The sequence below is a fragment of the Periophthalmus magnuspinnatus genome, chromosome 21, assembly GCF_009829125.3.
Source record: "Periophthalmus magnuspinnatus isolate fPerMag1 chromosome 21, fPerMag1.2.pri, whole genome shotgun sequence".
In the NCBI taxonomy this organism is placed as follows: Eukaryota; Metazoa; Chordata; class Actinopteri; order Gobiiformes; family Gobiidae; genus Periophthalmus; species Periophthalmus magnuspinnatus.
The window spans coordinates 26,158,735-26,172,866 of NC_047146.1; the positions used below are offsets into that span (position 1 = coordinate 26,158,735).

At 36.9% G+C, this 14,132-nt stretch overlaps 1 protein-coding gene across 1 annotated transcript in view; it reads right to left on the minus strand.

Moving 5' to 3' along the window:
* Positions 1–14,132, minus strand: part of lrp1bb (low density lipoprotein receptor-related protein 1Bb) — a 464,724-nt gene that overhangs the window by 174,326 nt on the left and 276,266 nt on the right. The window contains exons 30-31 of the mRNA XM_055230393.1: positions 12,699–12,793; positions 1,834–1,983 (exon numbers count right to left, since the gene is read on the minus strand). Of these exons, the coding sequence (XP_055086368.1) occupies positions 1,834–1,983; positions 12,699–12,793 (245 nt within the window). The remainder of the gene's footprint in view (positions 1–1,833; positions 1,984–12,698; positions 12,794–14,132) is intronic.

A 14,132-nucleotide genomic window follows, 5' to 3' on the forward strand; every position in this document is an offset into this window, starting at 1 on the left:
TTTTTGGTTTTGTTTGTTTTTGTTGTTTTTTTTTTTTCAAATTACCATAATTTACAGTTACCTTAGCTTTATCTTCAAATATTGTATATCTATACATAGAACTCTACACTAAACTGAGCCAAACCTAAATAACTGTAGCTACATATCTGACCAATGACTGTTACATTGTTCATTTCTTACTTTTATTTAATTTAATGAACAAACTTTTTGAAGCCCTGAGAGACAACTGCTGCTTTGACCTTTGCTCTACAAAAATGAATCAAATTGGTCAGGGTACCTTTAACTACTGACTACTACAACCACTGTTACTGTACCCGGGGAAGTGAAAGTGAACCCTGTATCTTGTTGAGATTTCTTGGCGGCCCTATGTGACCCTACAGAATGATGGATGGTGTGACATATCAGATCCAGCAGTGATAGAGAAAAAAAATCAAGACTTAATGAACATCCCCCACCCTTTCCATTACAAACGTGTGGCAAAAATCAATCATCAGTCACCCCTGCCCTGTGTTTTAATTATCCAAGGCCCCTATGAGCACTTAACACAACACACTTTCTTTTTTTTCAAAATGACTAAATATGGCTCTATTCTCTAGGCCACTAAACTGGTTAAACCTATAATCCTGGTACACTTGTGGGCTAATCCGCTGAAGCAATCAGATGTACTTGTGACAAGCCTCTGCTCTCCATCAGCACTCAGCCATCACGGACACAGCACCACCACACCAATAAATTATACTGTTGAGAAACAAAGGCTGATCAAGGTGTTTGTCATCATTAGCTCAGTTGGTAGAGTGTTTGTCCACTGACCGGCAGTTGGCAAATACCGCTCTCAACATAAATATCATTGGTTGATCAGTCAGATCCACTTACCCACAGGTTGGCGGTACAATTCTAACTCCCCACAGATAAATGCTGTAGTCGTGTCCTTAGACAAGACACTTAACCCATCTTGTCCCCAGTGTCTGTGAACACTGGTGTATGAATGTGTGTGTGAATGAGTGATGTTAAATGCTTTGAGTGCCTTAAAGGTGGAAAAGCACTATATAAAATGAAAAGATGTTTAAATCTTAAATACTTCTCCAGGCCAACTAGCAAAACAAATGCAAGATTTGTGTTATTATTATTTTACACGAAGCATTGCTTCTGCTACATTATCGGAAAACAGCAACATCTACTAATGCTACTAGTTTCAGAATGATAAAAAACCAAGATCATTGTCATATCAACCAACAATTGAAAACAAAATGTTATATTTTTTGAGTACTGAAAAGTCCTCAAAATTATGTATCAGGATTGTGTCCTCATGTCTCCTGGAATTATAAGTCAACACTGAACTAATGGAGACTTTAAAATGCTAGATAGCATTCACACAGATGTAACGTGACACTAAAATATAATAAATGCATTTCCCAATACTGACCCAGCAACTAATAAGTGTATAGGGTTTTGGCTGATGCTTCTCTATGGATGTTTCTCACACTTTCAAAGATGGTGGACTTTATCAATTAATAACTTTCAATCTCTATAACAGGAAAGTGTAACACATACATAGGCTGAAACGTCTTCATTACAAAAACCAGATGACAAACACTGAAACCCTCTCTATACATCGTTACTATAACTACTGTTAGAACAGCAACATGTTACAGATATCCAATAAAGTCCAACAAACCCAAGCAAAAAGTGCAGGTTAGACAAAGCACTAAATATAGCTCTATTCTCTAGGCCACTTCACAGGCTAATTTTCCAACACTTGTGTGCTAATCCTCAACAGCATTCAGAACAAGCCCTCCTGACCAGCCCCTCCTCCACCTCTCATCCCTCACTCACCCATCACGGCCAGAGCGCTGCCACGAGCTAACTCCCTCTTCATGGACTCGAGCACTTCAAGGCCGCCTCCATCCAGATTGCATCTGTTGATAGTGCCATTGGCTGAGCTGATCCAGTACAGCTTGTTGGCAGCAAAGTCAATGGACAGACCTGAGAGGAGCAGAGCAAAGAAGAGAGGAGATAGAGAGGGACATAGGACCGAATTTTAGTTTAGATTGATTTGGGCTGAGAGGTAAACATTGGACACATTATCAACCATCAACTTTCAAAACAAAAGTGCTAATGTTAAAGTTGGTGAACGCAGTGCTGAAGTTTTTAGGTTTCTGCATTGTTTGGCACAGTCAAATTAAATTTATTTTCTTTCAATCATAGATTTATTTATTTTTTTTCAGCAGTTCAGGTATAATCATCAGTAGCATCACGCATTTCTAGCACCCTAATTATACACCAGGAATGACTTTGTAAGGGTGTTTCACAACTTTCAGAGGCTACAGAGGAGTTTGCACATCACACTGCTAAAAGCGCACCAGCGTTACTTCATGGTTTGCAGACAATAAAAATGCTTCAGATGCAGACAGCAGACCAAGGTGTTATTTTGACACTGTGGTTGACAAGTACTTTTCTCTACTATTGGATCCAAATTTCATATTTGTTGTATGTTTTCTCTTATTGAAAAATAGGATGTGTTGGCTAATTAGTTACATTGTTGTATACACCTTGATAATATGGCTATAATTTGAAGCCATTAAGTGAAAAATCTGACAAGAGTGCATCAGTGAGTGTGATCTACAGATGCTTTACATGGATGTGGCCAGTAATAATAATAATAATTAAAAACAGATAGGTGGACTTGCTAATGTTACCAAACAATGTCCTTTATTACAGCATGGACAGATTATATATTCATCTTTGTATAATAAATCTCTCTTACTAAAATATTAAAAAAAAAATATTGTTGAATCAAAGCTTCCAAGGTCCAACAGAAATCATTAGGCAAAGAAAAACAGCTTCTACATTGAAACTAAATGCTTATAAATTTCACCAACTGCACTGACTGACTCCCTACACGTAAAGCTGTAGTAGTCTGAATTTAAATGTAAACACAGCTCCAGTAATTTTAATGCCTTAGTGATGAAATGCATAAGAAAGAATCCAGACACTGTCATTTACCACTGTGTTACTGCTGACAACATATGTTTGCTTATGTATTTATTTCCTTAAATGTATATTTAAGAGCCACATCTGTACAGGACTCCAGCTGAAATAGAACAGGAATAAATGTCCACCCCCATGTGGAAAAGATCTGCTTTTCAAAGATTTCATTTCTAAAATTTTTGTCAATATTAAATAAAGTATTCCTTGTCTACATGCAAAAACATTCTGGCTACTATTACATAGGACACTATTTAGGGGTCACGCCATTTTCAGTAGTGTCAGAATGTCCAGTTGGTGAAAAAGTAGTGCACTCAAAATTTCCCACAATGCACCTTGAAATGTAGTGGGCATCTGTGGGCAAAAAAATTATTATAATCCAATCCATTTACGTGAGATGCAACTTGAGAAAAAAATGTTTTGTAAGTCATCTATGTTTTTTCAACTGAATTAGGATCATTTTGCACCACTGAATCCAAAAATGACATCCATTTTCCTCAATCAGGTCAGGTTTTTATGCAAATTGATTTAGAAAAATCTGATCTTCTGACTAAATTGATTACATTTTTGGAGACATTGTCAGTTGATTTTTGTTAATATTTCTCATCCAAAAGTAAATTGAACATTACGTCGTCATTGTACAAAATTCAGGGAATGAACTTTGGTTTCTTCAAACCCCTTGAATGCTTAGTAGCAGGGATGTCTCTCTTCAGAGTCCAACAGTAATCAGCCATCATGACTGCATCCCAGCTTTGTTGATGACATTCCTTGCTCTGCAAGACACCAATTCCTCCTGCACCGGCCAGTTATTCTTTGTGTAATGCTGAGCAGTGTCCCGACTATCCCTACTACTACTATCTTCTAGTCCAGGGGTCGGCAACCTGCGGCTCCGGAGCCACATGCGGCTCTTTCATCCTTATACTGCGGCTCTGCGTGGCTTGGGAAAATAAATTTTAAGTATTTAATTGAAGTGTATTTTATTTGTGTTAGTTCTTTTTTTTAATTGAAGAATATTGTAATCTTGAAATATTAAAATAAAATTATATTTACTTATTTTTCGTTGCGTAAAGACACAGCCCGGATTTTCAGATGCTGTGCGCATTGGGGTCAGGAGCAGGAGGATCTCCTCTGACGTAGAAGCGCGTCTAATAAGCTCGTCGGTAGATATATCATGAAAGTACTGATAGGAAATCGCCACAGAAATCTATTTGACATAATGACAAGTATATTAGATCTGCTCTTGTTATCACATCAGACACGTCGCCCAAAAGTAGAGCCACAAGCTAGTGAAAATGAGCCAAAACAAAAGTCTTTGGAGAGCTTTTTAACAAAGGGGAAAAGGCCAACTGAGGAGCCAGAAGAGGAGCCTACGACTTCCAAGAAAAAGGAAGCTAAATTTAACAGACAATACCAGGAGTCCTACTAAAAATATGGGTTTGTCGCTACGGGTGACTTTCACGCGCAGAGTCCGCTCTGTGTAATATGCGGGAAAAGCAAATGAGGCAATGAAACCTTCAAAACTACTTTGGCACATAGAGACTAAGCACCTGGGATTAAAAGCCTCTAAGCCTTTAGAGTTTTTTGAAAGGAACTGCAAAGCAGACTAGACATAATCACACTGCGGGTGTCATTGTCTCTCATCACTCCTCGATGAGACCACCTCATCGCAAAGAAACAAGCACAGGGCTCCCATTGATGCAGCGGTGTGGTGAGTTGTATTTTTTATGCACGTACCTTATTTTTGCCATATTTATCTGCCACGTGTAGAAGGCCTGTCTGTGAAAATAAAACCTACATTATTCCGGTCCATGGTGCAAAAAAGGTTGGAGACCCCTGTCACAAGCACACTATAGTTGTTTACAAGTCTAAAGGTAAAAAAAAACAAGCAAAAAATAAATAAATATATATATATATATATATATATATATATATATATATATACAGTGTTATCTTCATTTTAGATGTCAAAAAGTATTTGCGGCTCCCAGTGTTTTATTTTCCGTGGAACTGGGTCCAAATGGCTCTTTGTGTGTTAAAGGTTGCCGACCCCTGTTCTAGTCGAATACCATTTCATTCACTTGTAATATGAAAAAAACAAAGAAAAACAATTAGGCATAAGTTGGCACATGCAAAGTCTTCAGAAATCGTTTATTGCGAAAGATATAAAATAATTTTGCCTCATATGACATTAAAATACCCCTACACGTAAACAAAAACGTCAAAAAACAAATATGTAAGTTAGGTCAAAAAGTTGACCTGATTGAGCAAAACCAACATCATTTTTGGATTCAGCACATCAATTTTTTTTCTAAATCAGCTAAAAAAAACTTAACACTGGTCAACACAAAATGTATTGTTTATTTATTACAGATATCAAGTTTCAACAGAGTTAAGCATTTAGACTTTTTTTTCACCCAGACACTAGAGTCACATGACCTGGAAGTTGTGAGTGCCGCTCTGTGAAAGAGGGGACTATAGAGTCTGCTAAAGAGTGAGAGTGTATGTAGTGAATGAAGGGTTAGGGACTGGGGTAGACATTCGGACACAGCCACTATTTTGACTATTACCATAGAATAAATGTCTCAGACAAACACTAGGACAAAATTAGAACAACCCAGTTCTAAACCTGGAGAAAGAGGTGTCTAAATATCAGAAGTATCATTAAGACTTCATAATACACACAAAACCATCATTTAAAGGTTTTGCTTTTTAAAGTTCTCTGGTGGAGGGTTGACCAATTGATGTTGATTAATGGGCCATGTCTCTTTTCAAAATAAAATACATTTTATTGGTTACTTTGCATATTTTATAATAATAATGACTTACATTGTACAAAAGATATATTGCTGTTGGATTTTTGGATGGCTCATGATCTGTTCACATGTGCTGAATTTATGCCTGGCAGATTCACAGTCGAAGCGCGTCGTTAATTTACTCTTGTCCCCAGGTCTAACCCATAATCATAAATGAAGCCTTTGAATTATAGCCATGCTACGCTATCTGAATCGCTGACAGGAGGTCTGGGAAGAAAGGAAAGAATGGAAAACGGGTACAATAATGATGGTGTTTGTGTGAGTGTGACCTTGTGCATGTGTGAAAATGGCAGCAGAGGCAAAACGTGCATGGGTTTCGCTAAATCAGGCCGCAATGCCTCAATTAGGAGGGATTATTACGATATGGATGTCAATGTCACTGACAATCACACAAACTTTTGTCATTTCAACACGCAAAATTTGGTCAGTGTGTGCAGTGAATGTAAAGTAAAGCAGTGTTAGAATATATATTGTAGAAAGCTTTTGAATTGTATTGTAAACTGATCCAAGCAAGAAATTGTTATAAAAATAGAATGACACATACAAGGGGTATAGAAGTAGGTATGGGAGAGACTCATTCTTTTTGAAGACAAATGCTAAAGCTTATTAATATTTGTCAGGGAATGGGTACACTAATTACCATGATAATCTTATGACGTTAAATTTTCTTATTAAAAAATCAGATTACAATTATTTTAGTGATGTTAAAATAGCGCCACAATCTGTATGTGTATTTTCATAAAGTTGTTTTGCGTTCTATTTTGAGATTTAAATTAGGTTAGCAAGAGCTTTGAGACACAAATACCACTTATATAAACACACACTTTTCATCTGATTAAGTGCTTGTGTCACTGTAAAGGTCTTAACGTGCCGTCTGTAATCATTCATCTGTTACTTGCAGTTCGCTGTCTGATATTTAAATACTGATTGTAAGACTGCTAAGTCCTCATAGAGAATGAATGGTGCAAGAAGAGCAGTTCCACACTTTTTGAGAGAAGCATAACTAGTTGGGCGGCTCTGTGAAAAGGACCTGTTGAATAATGCCGTCTCGAGACGGCAAAAAAAAAAAAAATTCTAGCACATAAATCTGACCTTCCTCAAAGTAATTTTTAAACAACAGGCGTTCTAGATCGCTCTGATATCATGTGAATGTAACCTATGAAAATGAACCAATGCCACTTTGAATAATGTTTTGTGCAGGAGCGGCGTGAGAAATTTTTGGCTGGAGGGGGTAAGGTCTTCAATGTGGGTGCTCACATAACATGTTAATTTAGAGACTATTAACCACTTGGCGTTCCGACGGCCGGCGTGGGCCGTCGCCTTTACGTTACAACTTTACAGCAATGTACGTGTATTTCTGCGTCACCCACACAAACAATCTACACATCAAATGAAAGATACGGCATTCATCTTTCTGAATATATAAACCATTTACACCTGTAATCACCACAGTGCTGACAGGAAAGACGTTTTTACAGAGAAGTCAGAAATGTGGATTTGGACTTCATTTAACTTTGAGCGCTCTGGTTCTGTCAAACATCAACATATTCACACAAGGTTGGTCTCATTTGTTCCATAAAGGTCCAGAGAATATAATCCAGTCAAGAAATTATGTCCACAAAGGAAGTTAGATCCTCCATGTCCAATCTGCTGCAGGAAAGTGAAATCTGTTCCGTCACTTCTTTGCATTTCTTTTGTCGATTTCAAGCATAATAAACTTCTGACAGCGCCAACTTTGTTCCTCAGCGCAAAACAAACTTGTTAACTTGTGATTGACACCAAAGTTGGCCAATAAATTGGGGGTTGTGGGTTACTGGAGCCGCGGACAGTGAATGAGAGCTACAGATGACTGAAAGAGTACGCCCTACTCTCCCCCTTGTAGAATCAAGCAGTTACATTACACACGTTTAGTGATGTTTTCCCCTTAAAGCCCATGAACAACATGCTGATGCGTGAAATGCAGTGGTTTACTGTAAACAGACGGAGTTTTCTGCGCGCGTAAAAAGAGGAGACTGGATACAAAGATCTGCGCGTGATTGAGTAATTTTACGCAGCACTTTTGCGTTTTAAACATGACGAAACGGACAAAAAAAAGGAAGTACGTGACCGAGGACACTGTGGATGTTTGTACAAGTTAAACTAGAGGCATCTTGGACCCGGAGGGGTTCGTGGAACCGGGTGACGATCTCATGGTGGACTGAGGAGTATAGGACTGAGTGCTGTTCCTGATCGGTAAGCGTGGTTTATTGTGCTATTGACTTAATTGTCAATCTGCGCCCCCCAACCACCACCAATAATCACGCACACACTCACTTTGGACACAATGACAGAACTAAGGACACAATGACAATGGTGTCAACCAATGAATGGTCCGAACGGGAGTCGATCTTCCAACCTTCGGGTTGGGGGACCAAACCACAGTGGCTCTAACCACTGAGCCACTGTTGCAGAGTGTCACACAGTACAATCATGTACAGTGTGTTTTTAGTTTCCAGTGTGTGTTTGTTTACATTTTGAAATTTGTGTGTGTTTGTTCACTGTTTGCAGTGTGTGCTTTGTAAATATGTATTTATTATGACCTATACCACTTGTTTTGACTATATTTTATATACAAATATACATTTTATATTGTGTTTTGATATGATATATAAATGTACAGCAATAGAGCAGCTGGGTGTGCAAATACAGATTCCTCTCAGTGTGAGCTTTCAGTAGAGCCCTCATTGATGTCTGTGGGTTGAAACATTCTAAAGTTATTGCAGTTTTTCCAAACATTCTCCAAATGTCTTCATTTAGATAGGTTTGGAGAGGCCTGGACTTACTCATGATAAAATGATTGTAAAACTCTGATTTTTATAGGTATTGACCTCAAATTTGAAATGTAAGTGGTCAACAATCTTGTGTATTTTTGTCCCCAGCTCCCTACTGCAGCTTTCTACACCTTCATTTTCACAAAAAAATTTAGGCGAGGATGAGGAAATTATTTTTTTATGTGTGTTCCAAAGTGTATAAATGCTCAGCAGATATACTTACAGTAGGCAATTTCACCAAAATGACCCGTAATGCGAAGGGGTTTTAACAATGGAACATACTCCCGCTCCCTACCATGTCTGAATTGCAGTTTTAAACCAGTTTAAATGTAGTTTGCACCCTGTAGTGATTCATAAAACCTAATATGGATTTTTTTTTAAATTTTTTTTATTGTAGTTTAATTTTGAACAATTTAAAATATTTTCCTCAAGATTGGATGCGGGGCATAAAAATACATAAAAAACAAAACAAAAACATTGGTATGTTTGTTACTCTCCTAATCAGATCAAGCCACATTTTACATACAGTTCATATAAAGTTTATTTCTATATGGAATTTAAGAAGTTTGTACATGTTAAAATACAGGGTTCTTTTATTGTGATTTCTAACAAAGACTAGGAGCTTTGAAATTTATATTTTCTCTCGCTCTCAGCTTCTTTTGTCCTTCACAAATAGAGATGGTACTGAATGTTGTCAGAATTTGTGAGCTTTAAAAATAGCTTCTCAGAATATACCAACATACACAATGGCGGCATATGCATACATTTGACCGCATCATCCTTGTCCATTGTGTTATATGATAATCCAGCAGTAACAAAGGGAGAGATGATTGAGGGTTGGAACGAGGCTGTGCAGTTGTCGAGTTGTTCAAATGTGCTAATCAAGTGTTGTTGAGTGGACGAAGCCTGCAGCGTGGGGCAGATGGAGGTGGGAGACGGCTACAAAGATCAAACTGAGATTTTTCAATAACACCTTTTCTTGACAAGTGTTTAAATCTGTATCAAAGGGATATCTAGTAAATGACAGTGGGTACATTAACCAAATAATCAGATCTGATTTTTGGTGTGGGTTTACATTCACAAAATAATAATACATTTTATTTATAATGCACTCTTCATTCCATAGAATCTCAGAGTGCTACAATAAAATAAGGCAAGGCTAAAGACATATGATTATCGAAAAATACAAAATGATGTGTCAGATAAATAATAGATTAGGAACACTGAATTTTAAAATAACTGTTCCAATTCTATACCTATTATGCAAAATCGACTTTTCAGAGCTTTTAACCATGTTATAGTTGTTTCCCCTTCTTATTTACCCTCTCAAAGTTGTTTCTGGAGAGATTTGAGTATGTTTGAGCAATTTTTAATCTCTTATTTTCAAGACGCCATATTGCCGATCAATCCCAGTTTTCAGCGCCACCAGAATACGCCCACTGCTCTGTACTTACTTTGTTCTCCAATTGTATTTTCTTAATTGATGATATACGAAGGATTCAGCAATCTCATGTAGTCATTTTGGTACAAATGAAAAAGAAAAAAAAAAATCTGCTACTCACTAGAGTGATCTGCAGCTATCCATCCGAGATGGAGAAATCAGATTACTCCACTCTGACACTGAAACTGTTTACATGACATTTCAATAATCAGATAACTCCAGAAGTCAGATTATGATCAGCTTTTTGGTATTCATGTAAATAAAGCCACTGATTATTCTAATGTGTGTGATTGGCGGTGGTACAGATTCAGTTGGCTACAGAAGTTGCTAGCTAGAATGAATGATGGGTAAATCGGGTTATTTAAGCCTGATTATTCAGAGCAATAAAGATGTTAAAAGATGTTCTTTCTGTCTGAGTCTAGACTAAAGCACACAATCAAGTGTTTTTTTCTCACCTTTTGAAACTAGGACAATGTATCAAAGTGCTTTCTCAAGTCGTGACAGTGCTTTTAAAATAATAATAGCTGCAATAATTTAGTATATACAAAACAAATATTATCTTTATTTATGGTAGGCTATTATCCACATTAGTTGCTCTGTATTTCCTGAAGCACTAGAGCAGCTTTGCATGATTAATACTTTGAAATCTTCTTATTTATCATTTGCATTTGGCTTGAACCATTTTTAGAAGCAGCCTCTTAGCGAATGAAGAATCTGCTTTGATTGGCCAATTTAAAGATGCCTTAGACCTGGTTTAATCCTGGTTTTATCCTAGTTTAGAGTTAGTTTATTGATAATGTAGTCTTGGCTTAGTTTATATTTTAGTGGTGTACAATGTTTTGGCCAAATTTCAATTTCGTTCTGCTAAGTCCGACTTTACTCCTTGTGGTTTATTGTTTGTTTCCCTATGCATTATGCTATGCTTGTACTTTTATGTGAAGCACTTTCGTCAGCTGAAGTTAGTTCTGGCTTAGTCCTGGCTTAGTCCTGGTTTAGTCCTGGTTTAGTCGCAATCATAATTTAGTCCTATGTCCTCTGTGTTTTCAGTCCTGGTGTAATTCTAGCTTAGCCCTGGTTTAGTATCGGTTTAGTCCGGGTTTAGTACCGATTTAGTCCTGGTTTAATCCAGGTTTAGTCCTGGTTTAGTCCTGGTTTAGTCCTGGTGTAATCCTCATCATAATTTAGACCCAAGTACTTGTTTCAGTCATGTACAACTCTCTCGTCAAAATCCATCTTCAGTCCTGGTTTATTTTTGTTTCAGTCCTTGGTTTAATTCTAGTTTAGTCCCAGTTCACTTCCAGTTTACCCCCTCAGCTCTTGATGAATCCTTTGTTTTGATTGGTTGGGTTACAGAAGCTTTGCCAGAGCCCAGCACAGAGCCACTGTGAGCACATGGTTAGTGCTGGCCTCCTTTCATGGCTCTTGTGCCTCAGAAAGCCAAAAAGGAGCAGAACTCTTTCACTTTTGGTCCCTCTCTGTCCCCAGATGGGGCTCAAGACAGCCCCATTTAATGATTTGTTTAGTAAAGTGGTTGAGGTACTGTTGCCGAACCTCTTCTGCTGGTACTCATTGAGCAATTTAAATGTAGAACACAGTGTAGCCTTAGTTTTGTCCTGGTTTAGTTTTTTTAAGAAACTGTCTCATTCCAGCTTCATTCGTATATTAGTCTTCAGACCTAGTTTGTTTCCAGTTTCGATTTATTCCTGATTTAATCTCAGTTTTCACCTAAAATATTCCTTTGCTGAATCATTGTTTTGTTATGGTTAAAATCACTGACACTTCTGGTTTAAACTTGCGTATTCTTTACTTTTAAAAGATGTGTTTTTGTGGGGAAGAAATACGTATTTGTATATGTATTTACCCGTAATAGTTTTGTCACAAAATTCAAACTACGATTGCGATATTAAAGGGCCCATATTGCTCTATTTTCTGATGTTCTATTTTCTATTTTCTTTCTATGTTATAATGTAGTTTCCCACAAACATACCTGGAGTTGTCTTTTTTATTCACGCACAAACCCTGCATATTTAGGCTTCTTCTTAAGAGTTCTTCTCTCAAAGGGAAAACACTCTGATGTCATGTGGTAAAACAGGAAGTGCTCCCCTGTGTTTTTAAACTTCATTCACGTTCACTAGAATCATCTGGGTCTTTTAGCCTTGGGATTACCTAGTTTTACTGAACTAAATGTAAAAGGTAACTGTTAACTTAAAAACTACCACTACATGACATCACAAGATGGAACAGAGCATTCTGAGCTTTGGTGATGCAAACAGACTTATAATAAAAAAGGATTACTCACACATGCGTAAGTGAAACAAAACAGAACTCCAGGTATATTTTTGATGAGGTAACGACATTATAACATGGCTTAAAGCTCAAAAGAGTCTATTTTATGTAATATAGGGAAGGATCAATACTGATTTCAATACTAAAATGTTTACTCCTGTTTTATTTTGTATTTTTTCATATATAATATTGCCCTGACGTCTTACACTAGTAGTAGCATCTAGTTTTGAGCAGTTTCAGTTTTACAGCGCTGACCTGTGTAATTGGACTTGTTCTGGAGTAAAATGTGTAGCCATAATTTCTACTTCCTGTTAAGTACAGTGAGTTTAAGGTGTAAAAGCAGCACAGAGCATTGATACTGACCTACTGGCTCTCTCTGGTTCTGGTGGAGGACCTTGCTGTTGCTCCCATCCATGTTGGCCATGTTAATAGTGTTGCCATCTGTCCAATAGATTTTCCTGTGGGGAGAGGTGTGAGGTTAATGGTTAATGAACTAGCCACAACAAGACCACATTTCTACTCCAGCTGAACACCATCTAGAAGGCCAAACACATTGTGAATTACTAGTAACAATCCAGTCTAATCTAGCAATCTTGGCTCATTATGCAGAGCAGCAGAATGCCAATACATTTGTGACAACAACAAATATATGCAAATTACAGTAAAAATGCAACATGAAGTATAGCCTAGCTGTAGAGTACTTTTGCACTTTGTTACTTTTCATTGCTGTTAATAATGTAATAATTTCATTGTTTGTAAAAACAGATCAGGCATTCCATCATATACTTTCTACATACAGTTTAGCATCCTGTTTTTAGTGATATTTATTTATTTATTAGTTTATTTGAATAGGGACAATGCACATTAATCGACATTTCTGTAAATGCGCCAGTATTAGCTATACAGCTAGTTTCCAACTGCAGTCCCTATGGCAAGATGTAAAATGCCACCACACATAAAATACAAGATTATAAAAAGTTAGTTTGGTAATTAGTAAAATGTTTTAAAAGTTAGTACAGGTAAGTAGGCAATTAGTAAAACACTGTGATACAGACAGACAAAATCTACAGACAACACAGAACAAGACTTGGCTCTTGGCTCTTTTAATATTTATACGACAGAACCCAATGTGAGATTCTCATATTATCTACAAATTAATCGCAAAGAGAAGTGATCAATGCTCAGCTGTGTTAAAATGGTTGAAACTCAGACTGGGAATGTGTTTACTCTTTGAAAAGATGAAAATCTAAATAAAACGTTGCACGACAATCATAATAATAATTAAAAATGAACTGCTATTGCGATGCCAACTCAGTCTTGTCTTTGTGCACAAATCTCTCACTTGCGTTGCCTGCTCTGCTTTTCTGCTGATTTTTGTGTTAGTTCAGCTTATATTAGGATAAATAAAAATTTGAAATAAAAAGATTTGGTTCTTTAAAAAAAAAAAAAAGACATCCGATTTCAACCGTTCACACTAAGGAACCTTTCAAAAGAGCAGACTCATTCACAAACATCACATCACTGCCTGTTTTCAATTCACATTAAATTTGAGGACAACATGTTGCTCACAAAAAAAAAAAACAATCATTAAAAGGTAGCATAATGTAACAATCTATGTTGTTCAAGTACCATGTAGTTATAATGGGAAGCCAATTAGTGAATATATTTTCTTATAATGTTTTATACAATTTCTCCATCTATTTCTTCATTCATTTGATATTCTATGGTGGGATCAAATTTATGAGCACTGAAATGACTGTATATAAGATTACTGTAAAGCTCATTCACAAAACTCTG